The sequence below is a fragment of the Vulpes vulpes genome, chromosome 6 (genome assembly GCF_048418805.1).
Source record: "Vulpes vulpes isolate BD-2025 chromosome 6, VulVul3, whole genome shotgun sequence".
NCBI lineage: Eukaryota > Metazoa > Chordata > Mammalia > Carnivora > Canidae > Vulpes > Vulpes vulpes.
The window spans coordinates 31,024,924-31,040,670 of NC_132785.1; the positions used below are offsets into that span (position 1 = coordinate 31,024,924).

Here is a 15,747-nt window from a genome sequence, read left to right on the forward strand (position 1 = left end):
GAGAGAAGCAGGCTCTGTGTAGGGAGCCCGATATGGGACTCGATTCGGGGACTCCAGGATCACGCTCTGAGCGGAAGGCAGACGCTTAACCACTGAGCTACCCAGACGTCCCATACAGTAGAGTACTTTTTAAAAAATATATTTAAAATTTGAAATTTCTTACAAGAGTTCAAGACATTTTATAGAGGTAAACACTAACACATATAACACAAAATAGTGGGCTCTTAATATGATTTTATTCTTAATGCAAAAGAGATTCATAAAGTTTGCAATGGTATCGATGTTTATCAGCTGAAACTGTTTTATGGTGTTAAATGTCAGGTTGTTCAGGGTAAATTAGTAAGACAATGGAAATCTAAATAAGAGTCCTGGGCCAATCTACTAAACTGAGACTTGATTCATTTTATGAATGCATTCCCTTTGTATAGTAATAGAATGTCCAAATAAATATATGTTTCTGATCAGTATATTCATGGAATTGTACAACCATCACCACAACCCATTTTAGAATATATTTATCACCTCAGAAAGAAACCCCATTCCATTGGCGGTCACACATTTTCTCCCCAACCCCTCAGCCCTAGGCGACTGCTAATCTACTTTTCTGTCTCTATGAATTGCCTATTCTGAACATTTCATATAAATGGAATCGTACACTATGTGCTCCTTTATGAGTGGTTTCTTTCAATTTGCATAATATTTTTATGATTCATCTGTATTACAGTGCATATCAGTATTTTATTTCTTTTTATTCCCAAATGGTATTTATTCTGTTGTATGGCTAAACAGCATTTTGTTTATTCATCAATTGATGGGTATTTGAACTGTTTTTGACTTTTGGATTGTATTTAACTATTAGGAAAATGCGGTATATATAAGATTTTGTGTGGGATATATTTTCATTTCTCTTGGGTATACACCTAGGACTGGAAATGCTGGATTGTGTAGTAACTCTATGTTTAACCATCTAAGGAACCACCAGACTGTTTTTAGAGCAGCTGTACCATTTTATACTCTCACTGGTGATGTATGATGGTTCCAGATAGGTAAATTTTCAAGGTGAATTTCCACTGCAGGAAATATTTCCTCAAGAGTAATTTCATTAGAAATTTTATAAGATCCTACACAGTGTTTGAATTTATATTTCGTAGAGTTGTTATTTAGTAAGAAACAAAACTATGACCATTAATTGGAAGTTATAATTCAACAATTTGTTTCGATGAAGAATAACTTCCTTTTTTATTGTGTTGTTTTTTTGTTATTGTTTTTTCAAAGGTTTTATTTATTTATTCATGAGAGATATACAGAGAGAGAGACACAGGCAGAGGGAGAAGCAGGCTTCCTGTGGGGAGCCTGATGCAGGACTTGATGCCAGGACCCCGGGATCACAACCCGAGCTAAAGGCAGACGCTCAACCACTGAGCTACCCAGGTGCCCCTGAAGAGTAACTTCTTAACCATAAAACTGTTAAACAACAAACATTGTGAATCATGAGTTATCCTTTATAAGGATTACTTAAGGTATATGAGAGGAATACTTGGGCAGAGTTTCCTTGATTGCAGAGTTCCTAAACTTTAGTGTATGTTACAACTACCTGCTGACCCAGGGATCGCACTCTGAGAACCAGTGCTCTCTTGGGTAAAAAGTTGGGCTGCCCAACCTCTAAGGTGATGGTTTGTAACCTTAATTTGCATATGAGACTTACTGGAGAGGCTTAAAGGAATCCCAGTGCCCAAGCTATAATTCAAGCTAATTAAACCAGAATATCTGGATATGGGACCCAGTAGCATTATAAAAAAACACTGCAGGTTATTTCACTGGTGGTCAAAGTATTTTCTAACTATTTCTATGGTTCTAAATAATAAAAAAAAATCTTTACCACTTATTGGCATCAAGATAGAATTTCCTGTGTAACATCTATCACCATCTCATGAAGAGCAAAGAAAGACTTAGTAAACTATCACAGACCCTAGGAGACTAAAAAGACGTGATGATTATGTGGAAGATATGTACTGGTTCGGATTCTGGAATGGAGAAAGGACATCAGTGGAAAAACTGATAAAATACAAATGAAGTCTGTAGTTTAGTTAATAGTACTGTACCAATGTTGATTCTTTAGTTTCGAAAAACATACCACGGTTATGTAAGATATTAGTAATAGGAGAAGTTGGGTGAAGGGTAGACACAAATTTTCCACACTCTTTGCAATTTTTCCATACATTTAAAACTACTCTAAAATAAAAGTTATTTTTATTTTTTTAAAATTTCTCATCTTCCAAACCTCCTGGATGGAGCAAAATCCATCAAATAGTTTATTGTTCCATATTTCAAATTTGTTTAGTAATATTTGGTTTTTATTCACAGTTATAAAAATTAAATCTTCATGAAGGCAAAGTCATTAATCTCATTATAAACACAACTAGGAATGTTACTTGTATTATTACTCTGTCTGGGTTGCCATAATAAAATACCACAGACCAGGGGGCTTAAACAAAAGAAATTTCTCTTCTCACAACTCTGGAAGCTAGAAGTCCAGATCAAAGTGTTCTCAGTCTTGGCTTCTCCCAAGGCCTTTCTCCTTAGTTTGCAGATGGCCACTTTCTCACTGTGAATGGCCTCTCCTCTCTATGTGCACAAACACACAGAGATCTTTCATGTCACTTCCCCTTCTTTAAAGAACACAAGTCCTATGGCCCCACCCATGACCTCACTTAACCTTTTTTACCTTCTTATAGGCTCTGTCTCCAAATCACATTGAGGGTTAGGGTTTCAACATATGAATTTTGTTTGGAGAGAGACAATTCAGTCCTTGACAGTCCTGTTTGTGGGGCACCTGGGTGGCTCAGTGGGTTAAGCATCTGCCTGCAGCTCAAGTCATGATTCTGGAGTCCCTGGATCAAACCCCATGTCTGGCTCCCCACTCAGTGGGGAGTCTGCTTCTCCCTCTGCCTCTACTCCTGCTCATGCTTTCTCTTTCTCTCTCTCAAATAAATAAATAAAATCTTTTTAGAAAAACAGTACTGTTTGCAATTTCCTTTTCCTATTTGAAGACTTTGCTAACTGGTGATATTTGATTTTTATACTGCTAAGGACGGTGCAAACACATTTCAAACTCACAACTTTTGTTCTTTGAAGCTGTTTATTTCTTAAAATTGGGTTTTGTATTATATATTATATGATTTGAGTATTTTCCAAACAATTGCTATTTATTTTTTTTATTCCTGGAATGACATATTCTAATAATCAGGTTAGAAAATCTTCTGACGTTAATTCTACTTTCTCGTTACTTAGTATCATCTTAATATAGCTGTATGTTTTATGAAACATCTGTCTTAAAACTAGAAGATGATTTTTCGGTATGCCAGAGATAATATGTGAACAAATATTTTCCTCCTCTTTAAGTGCTATTGAAATAGAAGGAACAGTGTGTTTAGAAATGATAAGGCTTGATTAAGATCTAAACTGTCCTCTTGGTTTTCACATTTCTTCTATATCAGAGTTTACTAACGTGGAGGGAGAAAAGTGGCTATAATTTTTACTATTACTTCATTAAAGTTTTCCTCTGTTCCAGAGGAAAAAGAAAATATGCCTACACTTTGTTAAGTGTAGTGGTATTTTTTAATTAGCAGAAATCTAGGTCAGGGTTCTGTAAACTTCAAAATATTGCTTTCCATTAAAAACAACATGGAAACTGGAATTTCTAAAAGCAATCCCTGGATAATTTTCATCAAATTGATAAACTCTCAAGATAAACTGTGCATGAGAAGCTTTCTGCAGTGGCGCTGCTGGTTTGACAGTGTTACCGGAACCAATTTCAGATGGTTTTTGCTTTCAGTGAAAATGTATTATATCCTAGTGTTAGATAATATGACACATGCCTGTAGATTATTCTTAAAGGTAAAACAGTGGTTGCTGTGGAGGAGTAAAATAGTACATGTATTCTATTTGAGTATCTGCACAGAAACCAGACCAATATAAAGAGGTTTACTATATGTTAAAAATGTTAATTGAACAAAATTTTCACAAAACAATAAACTTCTAAATGACCTTAGAAATGCCAGATATTTGTGTTTGCTTTCCCAGGGTAGATGGCCAAATCGTTGGATCCACTGATGCTTTAAATAACCAGCTTACTAGAACTCCTGCCCATTCTTATGAAGCCAGGAAGAATCTCAGGTGCTGTAGCCAATTGTAAACCAAATGACAGGACTCTTCTTCTGTTTTTAAAAATCATCTTATATATGATCTGATCCCTTGTTTGAAATGCATACTTTATCATTTTATCAGTGGCTATATGCTATATGCTATATGCTTCACACAAAGGCATTAAGTTAGCAACTTAGTCATTGGTAAGTTTTGATATCTGGATAGTAAAGTGTAAGTGTGATTTTTCTCTGAAAATTCTACATTTTTTAAAAAGCCTGTTTGTGACATTTATGTTGATATTATTTAAGTAGATTTAAAGTTTCATTAAATTAGATGTTATCTTGTTAGCTCATTAAGGTAAACTTTTTGAGGTTTGCAGGGAATGTTATGGTTTGAAAATACAAATGAGATGCCTGGGAAACAAACAGTAAAATATATTATACAAATATTCCCAATAATCGATATGCTCTATGACAGATTTTCTGAGTGACCAATTTTCATAGCAGTATTCTGGAAGTAGACCAAGACAGTGGAAGCTAAGAACAAAATAGGAGTTATTAAGAAGTTTTGCAGAAGTGGATTAATACCCTTTTAACAATTACATTTCAAAAGTTACAATTTTTTAAAAAAATCTAAGCACTATTTTTTACATTAAATTAGATAATAGCCTTATTGTTTTCATTATTCTTGTAAATAAACTTTAAACCTTGAGTAAATGTTTGTATTGCAGCTTCAATGCTGAAACCAGGCATGCAGGACCAAAGGATACCTTTGTGTATACAAGGACATATGTGGAGAACAGGTACTGGGCATTTATTTAAAATATTTTGCTACATTTATTCTAATTTTGAAAAAAATCTGTATGTAAGAAGAGATCCTATTATTTTGGAGTAAGCTTGCTCTTTTCAAATAGAAGACCACTTAGGAGGGACGCCTGGGTAGCTCAGTGGTTGAGTGTCTGTCTTCGGCTCAGGTTATGATCCTGGCGTCCTGGGATTGAGTCCCCCAGTTGGCTCCCCATGGGGAGCCTGCTTCTCTCTCTGCCCATGTCTCTGCCTCTCTCTCTGTCTCTCATGAATAAATAAATAAAATATTTTAAAAAAAGAAATTATAAAAAAGAAGACCACTTAGGAATATATTGAGTTCTAGGTATATAATTCTTTATAATGTTTCTAATATTAAGTAGCTGGCAAATAGTCATAAATAGTCGTTGGATGAACCAAATACTTGAATATAACAAGTGTATGCATAGTGGGATAACCATTTGTAAGTTCTCACATTATCATATGTAACTATATGTTTATAGCAAGCTTTATAAAATCACACAATGCAAAATTGTTGGTAAATTGAACACCAATTAAAAATAAATCTATTAAAAAATATTCCTATGCTAATTTCAAGGTCACTTTAATTAAATAGTTCTATATACTACTCTGGTTCTATCTACTATTGCTTGCCTCTAATCTGAAATAAGGGGTATTACCTTTAGTAGATACACTCTGGCCCAAATTACAGAGAATTAATATGCCCCAATATCTACTGCTTGGAGTGATGGATGTTGAGGAAAATGTCAATCAAGGTCATTAATTCACACCCCATTCAATTTCAAGGAGTACAAAAACAAGAATTAGCCTGTGGGGTAATATATTGAAGGGTATTCCAAATGTGATCAATGTGATGTATGTGTTAACCAGAACTCATTTCAAAGAAAGGAGAGCATTTCTAGAGAGGGGTCCCTGAAAGGATTCTAGGAGCTTCATTGTATGTCAGAAGGTGGACAATTTTCCAGAAGATGTTTCTCAAAACCACACATAATTTTCCTCATAAAACACAGCTTCAAGTTTGATTTTTCTGCTGAATCTAATTCTCCCTAAACTGTACACTGATATTGCAGTATAGTGTAAGAGGTCCTAGCATCAGATTCAGGATTGAATCTGTGTCATTTGCTAACCATGTGGTCTTGGCAAAAGCTACTTAATCTGTACAAATCTCAGTTTCCTCATCAATAAAATGGGAGTAATAATACACGTATTATGTACAAATATGTGCAAACTCTTACTTATCATTTTGGTTTGTATGTTCCAAATAGATTCTATTTCTGGCAACAGTCTGCCTGTTGGCAGTTTGGAGGGAGAGAAAGGTTTCTTATTTAAATATTTTAGGTGAAGGTTGTAGGATTACCACTAACTGTATGAAATAATAGGAATGTGTTGCTTCCAGCCCTAATATACTCCCAGAAAGCATAAGTACTTGGGAAGCAATTATGAGTTGCCAGCTGGCTATTGCATTGCAGATTTCACTCCACTTGGGGGGAAAGACTGACATTTACAAACTGGGGCAGTCTGAAAAATGAAGCAAATAGGACTTAAAAGTACTCTCTTTTTCTTTCATTCTAGACTATTCTTTCTTGGATGTGTTCAAGTAAAAATAAGCATTTCTATAGTTTTCTCTAAAAGCTCAAGAATCCCTGCTTTTCTACCTGAATGGTGATACTTATAGGCGCTTACACTGGCTCATGCTTAGTGTATTTCCTTTTCTCTTTAGATTACATGTGGCTTTCTTTTAGTAAATGATTGAGGAAGGGAAGAGCATAAATTTCACAAGAAATGATGGTTCATGTGTGTTCCTGTGCTCCTTGCCCTATTCTCTATTTACTTCAGGAGATATGTCAACTTCGGTCATCTTAGAGATGGCTTATGTATTAGCTCTTCTCCATCTTAAAAAAAAAGAAAAGGATGTTAATACATGGTCCTGGTTTGTAACATCACAGAAAAAAATAATAAGACTGCATGAGGAGGTGTGTGTGTGCTTCGTCACATGCATGTGAGTGTGTACAACAAGATGGAAATTGTCCAATTCTTATATGTCCATTTATGTTTGTTTCTAGTAAATCACTGAAGGATGGATATCAGGAGAATATCTCTGGAAAATACATACAAACTGTTTATTCGACTTCAGATAGGTGAGTTTGTCTATATTTCCACACTTGAAAGTATATATATATATATATATATATGCACACACTTAAACTATATGTACATATATACATATATGTGTAATATATGCACTTTTATATATAATGTATATTTTATATATTTTATTGTATAAGTATATACATGTATGCATATATACATTTATATATAATATATTTTATATTCACATTAGATATATTTAATTGTATATATAATATTGAAAGATGTGATTCTTGTCCATTGTACTTAGAGATGGCACTCTTGATGGTGATTGTTACACATGTGTATGAATGGAGCAACATACAACAATCTCTGCATCCAGGAATTCATTCTTTGGCTTCTGGGATGTTGCTGCTCTTTAATTTTGATATACTTGATGTACTTTCCATGCCACTAGAACTTTCCATGCCATACAGCTGCCTACCAGATCAGCCCCTCTGCTGATTCCCAGGAGTCACTATTAATGTCACATTTTTAGTGCCTAGGCTTCACTGCATCATTTGACTGTGCCCGCAACCCTCCCTCCTTGTGGTTTTCCAGAGCCAGCTCACCTTGCAAACAGCTGCATGGATATGCTGCTATGACCCACCCTGGGCCCATACTCAGTTCTCAAGACAGGGGTTACAATGCATATCAAGTTAATTCTGGTAAACTAACACCAGGCTTTTGCTGTTGGTGATCCTTCTTTACCATTTAATGTTCAGTGGGGCACATAGGTGATGCTCATGAGAATACATCCTGCAGATTTCCAGTGGACAAAATGAAAGTAATTAGCATTTCAACCCAACCACTGAAAGCCAACTGTAATGCAAATGCACAACATTCTATTGATGGTGTTTCTTTATAGCAGAGGCTGGAAATATGACTTCTTGAGGGTAAGGGCCTATCTTATTTTTAAGCACAGCTTCAGCTTGTAATGCTGTGTTTTACACCTAACAGATACTCAGTAAATGTTTTTGGAAAAAAAAATAAGCTAATGCTCTATTTGCTAAGAAAAAACATGGATGGGCCAGGCATCAAAATTATATCCTCTTTCTGTGACTTTTATAAGATCTTGTAGTACCAGTGATCCTCTGAGTGTCTTGCCTTTATGTCACACTTCTTTGAGGAATAAAGTCATTTACACAAGCATTAGAACTACAAATACTGTCTAGGTAACTAAAAACAAACTAACAAAAAAGGCAGCTTTTTTTCCCCCCATAATCCTTTGAAAAAGGTCTTTCATTAACAGTATGATCTTAATAAGGACAACACCAACATCAAAGCTTTCCCTGGGCTCATATTGTTACTGTTAACTTAAGGAAGGAAAAACATTCTTCACATAAGTATTGCTCTTAATATGAAGAATTTCAATTCTGTTACTAAAGTGGCTCTTGAACTTTTTCTTAGTCATCAGAGCAAAAGTCAATCGTCTGTAGGACCAGTCTGCCAAGCAACTTTTCTTGTTGATTAATATGTGAAATAAGCTACGTCCCCAGAGGTCTTATCTAAGCATTTCAATCCCATGTAAAGTGGTTCCCACTTTACCAGGATAAAGACTAATTCCTCTGCACAATTATTTATGGGCCTTTAGAATTTGTTCCTGCTGAATATTGACTGATGTTTAATCACTCCAGATACCCTCTTTGGTACATTCTGTTTGCTCTGCTTAGAATTCCTCTACCATGCTCCTCTGCACCTCACTGAGCCCCTCTGTCCGCAAGCTTTCACTCATGTGGCACTTTTTCCAACAAGGCCTTCTTGACTCCACCCCAGGGAATAGTTGCTTCGTTGGCCATGCTCTCCTAATTCTCTCCGTGTATCTGTAATAAGCTGTGATCATCAAATCATACACTTGGCTACCCTCATGGCAAGGAGACTGTCTCACTCTTTGTATTCCCAGCTCCTCCCTCAGTGCCTCTGGAATGGAAGTAGAATAGAGAGTGCCTGCTTTGTACTCTTGAAGTGCTCACGGTCTTACATAGAAAATTTAAGTGTGTGGGCACCTACGTATGTATATATACAAATTATCCATAAGAAACTATTCTTTTAAAAAATAAAAAAAAAAGAAACTATTGGCCAGGAATATATAAGGAAGGACCTTTATAGATAATTGAAAGAGGAAACTATTTATTGATCTATATAAGGACTAGAATAACTGAAATTATAAAATCAGACAAGTTTCATCTTCTTAAATCTCCTCTCCTACCTCCTCCTTTCATTCGTTTTGCCTCCTCTCTGCTTCTAGTCCTGGGCTTGATCATAGGATCAAGGCTCTGGGCACGACTAGTTCACTTTCATATGATGAGCCTAGTGGTCTTCATGGGCAGGCCTTGAGGCAGCACAGGACTCTAGGGCCACATTACCTTTGTTGATATCCTGCTGCCACTCAACTGGCCGCATGACAGAAGCAAATTTCTTGCCCTTCCATGCCTCAGTTTCTTCTTCTGTGAAATGATGTGAAAATAACAGGACCTGCTTCTCAGATATATTTTGAAAAGTAAATGAATTTATGCAAGCTAAGTGCATGGAAAACACACTGCCTGTAGGAAGCATATTAGCACTATATAAGTATGGATTATTTTTATTTTACACTTGTGTACCCTACTGTGGAAATTTCAGGCCTGTCTGCTAACGCCCTGAAACTAGTAAGCTTTGCAAGGTGCTATTTAAGGTAGTCCTAGTACCTTCCCAAAGGAAAAGAATCACGGAGCTGTTGGCATTTCATAAGATGCTGTGTGACCTGAGGTCTTTTGGACTTGCTGATCTTATCTGTGGTTCATTTGTCATTGAATGTTATTATTCCAAAATAGATAACAAAACTCTCTTTTCCTCATCAAATTTGTGGAGAGGTTGTATCTTGTTGGAGAACATAAATTTTGTCATGAAAGCTAGCCCTGTATTCTGAGTCTTAAAATGATACCAAGAGATTTGTTATAGAGGAGCATTTTGGGGACTCTAGACCCTAGAGTCTAGGGTACCACAGACCCATCATTTGTGAATTTACCAAAATGCTTTTGAATGGATTTGTATTTTTGTCCTATTGAATGTTTTGAGAGTTAAAATTTTATACTGATTGACAGTATAATTTTTCTATGATATATGCAAATTAATAATTCAAAACCCTCTTCTAGCTTCAAGGGGTACTCATGACCTAGTTCAATTAGGGAACTATGAGCATCTTTACCCTGACCAGATGCACTCTTCATTGCTAATGAATTAATAATCTGAGACTTTCCTTCATATTAATTCTTTGATAGTATTTTGAGGTAACTAAAAGAATCAATTCTATCACTAGAATAAGTAAGTCCCAAACTTTTCATGATTTTCACACAATTTCCTAAAGTATCAACAAAATTAACATATCATTTCCACATGACTTTATGGGGAATACATCTGTCTCTTGCATGATGACAAATTTATTTGTAATTGCTATGTCTCTGTAGGTCTGTCATTGAAAGAGATATGTGTACTTATTGCCGGAAACCTTTGGGTACAGAAACTAAAATGATTTTAGATGAATTACAAATTTGCTGCCATTCCACTTGCTTCAAGGTAAGGATATGTTTATTGCAGTTAACTAAATATAAAATTGCATAATGACTGGAATAAAAATAATTATTTAATGAAATACAGGAGATGAAGTTAAAGCTTTCAGAAACACTCTCATCCATATTAATAATGTATTACTTAAATATTTCTCAGAGTTCTGCAGCCTAAACCTCAAAGGTTTATAATTACTATCTTGGCTTTAGGCTTAGAGTTGATTACTGACACATTTATTACTCTTACCCTAGAGATTTAAATCTGTAAGAATATAAACACTTGTTCTCTTTATAAGTTTTTGCAACATTTTAATAAATCATGCATTGCATAAAAACAATGAAATCCAAAAAGAGAAGTTGTTAAGAAAGCTAGCAGCTTTTTACATGAGGCATGAAATTTGGACTGATAGGCTTAATGATAGTTGAAACTACTGAAACTTTTGAGAATATGATTATAAATAATTGTAGCTGGGTATAATAAAAATAAGCTTACATAGTGGAACTCCTCAATTTCTGGTCCTACATCATTTCTTTTACTTCTCGCCCTAATATTGAGTAGGTCAACATGACAGTTGTTGGGGTAACTGGATGAGCACTGAATAGGAAATCTGAGGGCCTGAGTACAAATTCTAACTTCCACTAACTTTGGCGGTCATTTTGGAAAATCAACTAATTAGCTTGTTTCCATTTCCTTATTTGTGAAATGAGGTAGCTGACTAGACAAGTAGTTCTCAACTCTGGCTGTACATTATAATCATCTGAGGGCAATTAGGAGAAAAATAGAATGCTTAGGACTGGCCCAACTAAATAAAAAATCTTGAAAGTGACTCCTGGGCATTGGCATTTTTTTTTAATTTTTTTTTTGGCATTGGCATTTTTAAAAGCTCCTTAGATAGATCTAAGGGCAGCCAATTGAAGAATCACTTGCATAAATCCAAGGGTCCTTTCTGTGCTGACCTTCTGCGGTTGATAAACATTATCTAATGTGATCAAGTACCTGTAATACTTGGACAAGTGATTGCTTCTCCTTCAGGTAGCTTTAGAAAGTGACACATAGCAATCAGATGTATGATGCCTCATTTTGAGAAAAAAATCCAATTTTAGGCCATAATATAGAGAATTCCATTTAAAATAAAATGTGAAAATTGCATAATTACTTAATTAAGAGAAAATGAGATTTCCTTTTAGTTATGAAAATTTACTCAATAAAACAAAAGTTAGTCTACAGCTCTTTATTTAAAATTATTATCCAGGGTGCTGGGGTGGCTCAGTTGGTTAAGTGTCTGCCTTCAGCTCAGGTCATGATCCCAGGGTCCTGGGATAGAGTTCCACATCAGGCTCCCTGCTCAGGGGGAGTCTGCTCCTGCCTCTCCCTCTGCCCCGCCCCTGGCTTGTGCTCTCTTTTCTCTTGCTCACTCTGTCTCTCAAATAAATAAATAAATTCTTTAAAAAAATAAAGTTATCATATAGAAAACTTCTTAAAATAAGAGAATTTTCCCAATTATTTCATTTGTTAAACAACAATTTCCATTTATTGTATTTTGGAAGATTTATTTCCACTTTCAATTTAATTATAAAATACTACCGAGAATAAAAATGTCCCCATACTCCTCAGAGAAGCTGTATTACTCTTATAGCTTTCTTATGGAGAACCACCTGGACTGGTTTAAACATACCGAATTGATCAGTGACAATTTGCTTCCATGAACTCACCTCTGAAAGCCATCTCAACGACAGTCTTATGCTTGAAATTCAGCTGTTTGGCAGTGAACTTATTTCCAAAGAACACAGGTCAACCCTTTTCTGCCTCCATAACCAACACAGTACAAAACTTCTGTAAAAACAGAAGTCTGGTTTTGTCTAGTGAGACTGTTATTGGACAGCATAACTCTCCCTTAGTAAGCAAATAAATATACTCTGTGCTTTTGTTTGAGATATTGAGTGGTGATCTTATCTTTGGCATAACCAATTTTTGAAAATTTATATTTACTCTATTGTTAACTAAGTAGAAGCTTCAGTGCTATATATGCCCTGAAATACACATTTTTCAGAGTAGAGAGATGTGAGAATTTATTTGAAAAGTTCAATATTAGGATCCTGGACAGGTACATTCTCATTTTCCCTGAGGGTTCTCTTTCATCTGAGTGTTTTATGGAGGATGGTACTGGGTAAATTGAAAGGGCTTTTCTATCCTGATATACTGAGAATAAAGACTTCATATATAATGTGTGTAAACTTCATGTATTGTTTTTTTCTTTAGTGTGAAATATGCAAACGGCCTTTGGAAAACCTGCAAGCAGGTGACAGTATTTGGATTTACAGACAGACAATACACTGTGAACCTTGCTACTCTAAAGTTATGGGTAAGTGTTATACACTTTAAACAATCATCACTTTTACTAATAATATTAATGAGCACTTAATATTGTTGAAATGAGGGATTTCAATAAAGTAAAAATAGTTTATTAATTATATTTAGTTAAGATTTCAGCTGAAGGTAGTTTATACTATGATAGGATTTTATGGCATAAAAACAGTCACCATATATTATTATCTCCTGATATCAGACCAGGCATAATACAACTAAGTAAAGAGGTCATTTATTTTGGAACATTTTTTATTTTTTCCAAACAAAAATAAAGATCTTCTTTGCTCAAATAATTGTTTGAAGCCCATTTCTGTGAATGAAATTTTGTATTTGTATTGAAATATACTTTTGTACCTAATTTGGTTATTACACTAAATACTTTTTAATGTTATTTTTAAATGAAAAGCTTAGAGCTAGTTCTATATAATTCTATATTAAATATAGCATCTAAGTATTTTTATGAATTTAATATGGGCTCTTGAGTGGTATAAATGATATAAGAAGAAAACACTAAGGACTTGTATTTTTAACTCCTTTCCTTTAAACTGTGAATACTTTAAAAGTTGATCTAAAAGTTATGCACAATGTATACTAAGCAACATAAAATCTTATCAAACTTGATTAGTTTTTAATAGCCAGTATCAGCATTTTATTTTTAATTCAATGGTAAGTAGACGGAATAACCGAGATACTATTGATAGGTGGTCAACAGCATTATGTGAGGACAAGTTTCCTGACACCTTATTGGCGTAGTGAATAAAAGAGGAGCATGTGTGATTCTTACATGGGATCCAAAATGTGGAATATAATGACCAATATGTGATATTAATGGAGTACTGGGAGGCCACATCTGGAAAATGATCTGAGAAATACTCAGAAACACACGTTCCATCGGGCTGCAGTATCAATTACAAGGAACAAACCCAATTGTATTTACTTTTCATTTTCTGCTCGCTTCAGCCAGTTCCCATATTTCATTTTCTTTCTAACTTAGCAGGCTTATCATGATCCAGTATTATATCAAAGGCCTGGATATGCATGGTGGCAACTTTAAAACTTTCAGTCTTCTAGAAATCCATGGAATGGCCTAGGAGATATGATTACCAAAAGACTCAGAAGTTTTTATGTCTTCCTCCCTGTCTATGTGCACTCCCTAGGCATTGCATTTTTTATAATACATATCATTGTGAAGACATGACTCTCAGGCATCTCATAAATAAAAGTATCAGGCCTTGGTACTTTGTATTTATGGTGTATGACCAAAAGCCATAGTAATGAATGCAGTAGAAAGGAAAAATAAAATGCTTAACCCATAACTACCCCATTGATGAATAGTTATTTAAAAATGTTTAATTACAGGCTTATGTTTGTATTGAAGTTGTATTTCTAACTGTTATTTTCTTTAAAATTTTCAGCAAAGTGGATTCAATAATTCTGGCACATGGAAATCAAGATAAAAGCATTCATTAGGAAATTAAAATTTTATTTTAAGAATATGTAATCTAGAAAAGCTTTTACACTGAAGATTGACTCTTATATAGAATTAACAATTCTACTATTGCATAAGTAATCTAATTGCCTTAAATAAGGTCATATACATAAAGGAAACCATCTGGTATCTGGCTAGATTTAGCTATGAAAAATTCAAGTGGTTCCAGTCACCAATGTCAAAGGAATTATGCTTCTGATGGCAGTGAGCTATGTCAACCTTATCTAGTTCCATCTCTGTTCTTTATATGGGCTGTGCATCGTATTTGCCATTATAGACAAGTTTCCTTTCTTCTCATCTTTGTTTCTGTAAGGATTTGTATTTACAGACATTATTGACACCCTGACAAACTGTCAAAAAAAAGCAAGATATGTTTCTTTTGTGTATAAAAGAAATGTTGAAGTTATCTTTCAATTTACCACAGTTGTAATTTTTATAGAATGTTTTAAAAACAAAAACATGGATTTATGGGTAATGGGTAAAATCACATGACTTGTGTAGTTTACATATTAAAATTGCTAAATTTTCTTTGCATGCATTTCAAAATCCAAGTATATGCATAATCTCTGAGAAATAATGGTTGTGGATTATAAAGACATATGCTTTTGCTTGTTGCATCTACTCATATTACATAGCACTTTATGGTCACAGACAGCTTATAAATAAAAATAAAATGAACTCCCAGTTACATAGAATCTTTTTGTGGAATTTCTATAAATATCATTCACTGACATTGAGCTTTTATTTTATTTTTATTATTATTGTTATTATTATTATTTTTGAGAGAGAGAGAAACACATGTGTATGTGCTAGTGGAGGGGGAAGGGGGAAGGGAGAGAGGGAATCATAAGCAGGCTTCACAGACTGCACAGATCCCAACACAGGGTTTGATCTCAAGACCCTGAGGTCATGACCTGAGCTGAAATCAAGAGTGGGTTGCTTCATGAGAAAATGCTCTGCATCACTTGCCATCAGGGAAATACAAATCAAAACCACAATGAGATACCACCTCACACCAGTGAGAATGGGGAAAATTAACAAGGCAGGAAACAACAAATGTTGGAGAGGATGCGGAGAAAAGGGAACCCTCTTACACTGTTGGTGGGAATGTGAACTGGTGCAGCCACTCTGGAAAACTGTGTGGAGGTTCCTCAAAGAGTTAAAAATAGACCTGCCCTACGACCCAGCAATTGCACTGTTGGGGATTTACCCCAAAGATTCAGATGCAATGAAACGCCGGGACACCTG

The 15,747-nt window shown here is 34.9% G+C and overlaps 1 protein-coding gene across 33 annotated transcripts in view; it reads left to right on the top strand.

Moving 5' to 3' along the window:
- SCEL (sciellin) overlaps nt 1-15,191 on the top strand; it is a 294,897-nt gene extending 279,706 nt beyond the window's left edge. For all 33 annotated transcript variants that reach the window (XM_072760824.1, XM_072760813.1, XM_072760822.1 and 30 more), the window contains 6 exons: nt 4,084-4,176; nt 4,877-4,948; nt 7,034-7,108; nt 10,544-10,652; nt 12,903-13,005; nt 14,426-15,191. In XM_072760824.1, the coding sequence (XP_072616925.1) occupies nt 4,084-4,176; nt 4,877-4,948; nt 7,034-7,108; nt 10,544-10,652; nt 12,903-13,005; nt 14,426-14,442 (469 nt within the window). In that variant the 3' untranslated portion in view covers nt 14,443-15,191. The remainder of the gene's footprint in view (nt 1-4,083; nt 4,177-4,876; nt 4,949-7,033; nt 7,109-10,543; nt 10,653-12,902; nt 13,006-14,425) is intronic.
- The last annotated feature ends 556 nt before the right edge of the window (nt 15,192-15,747 follow it).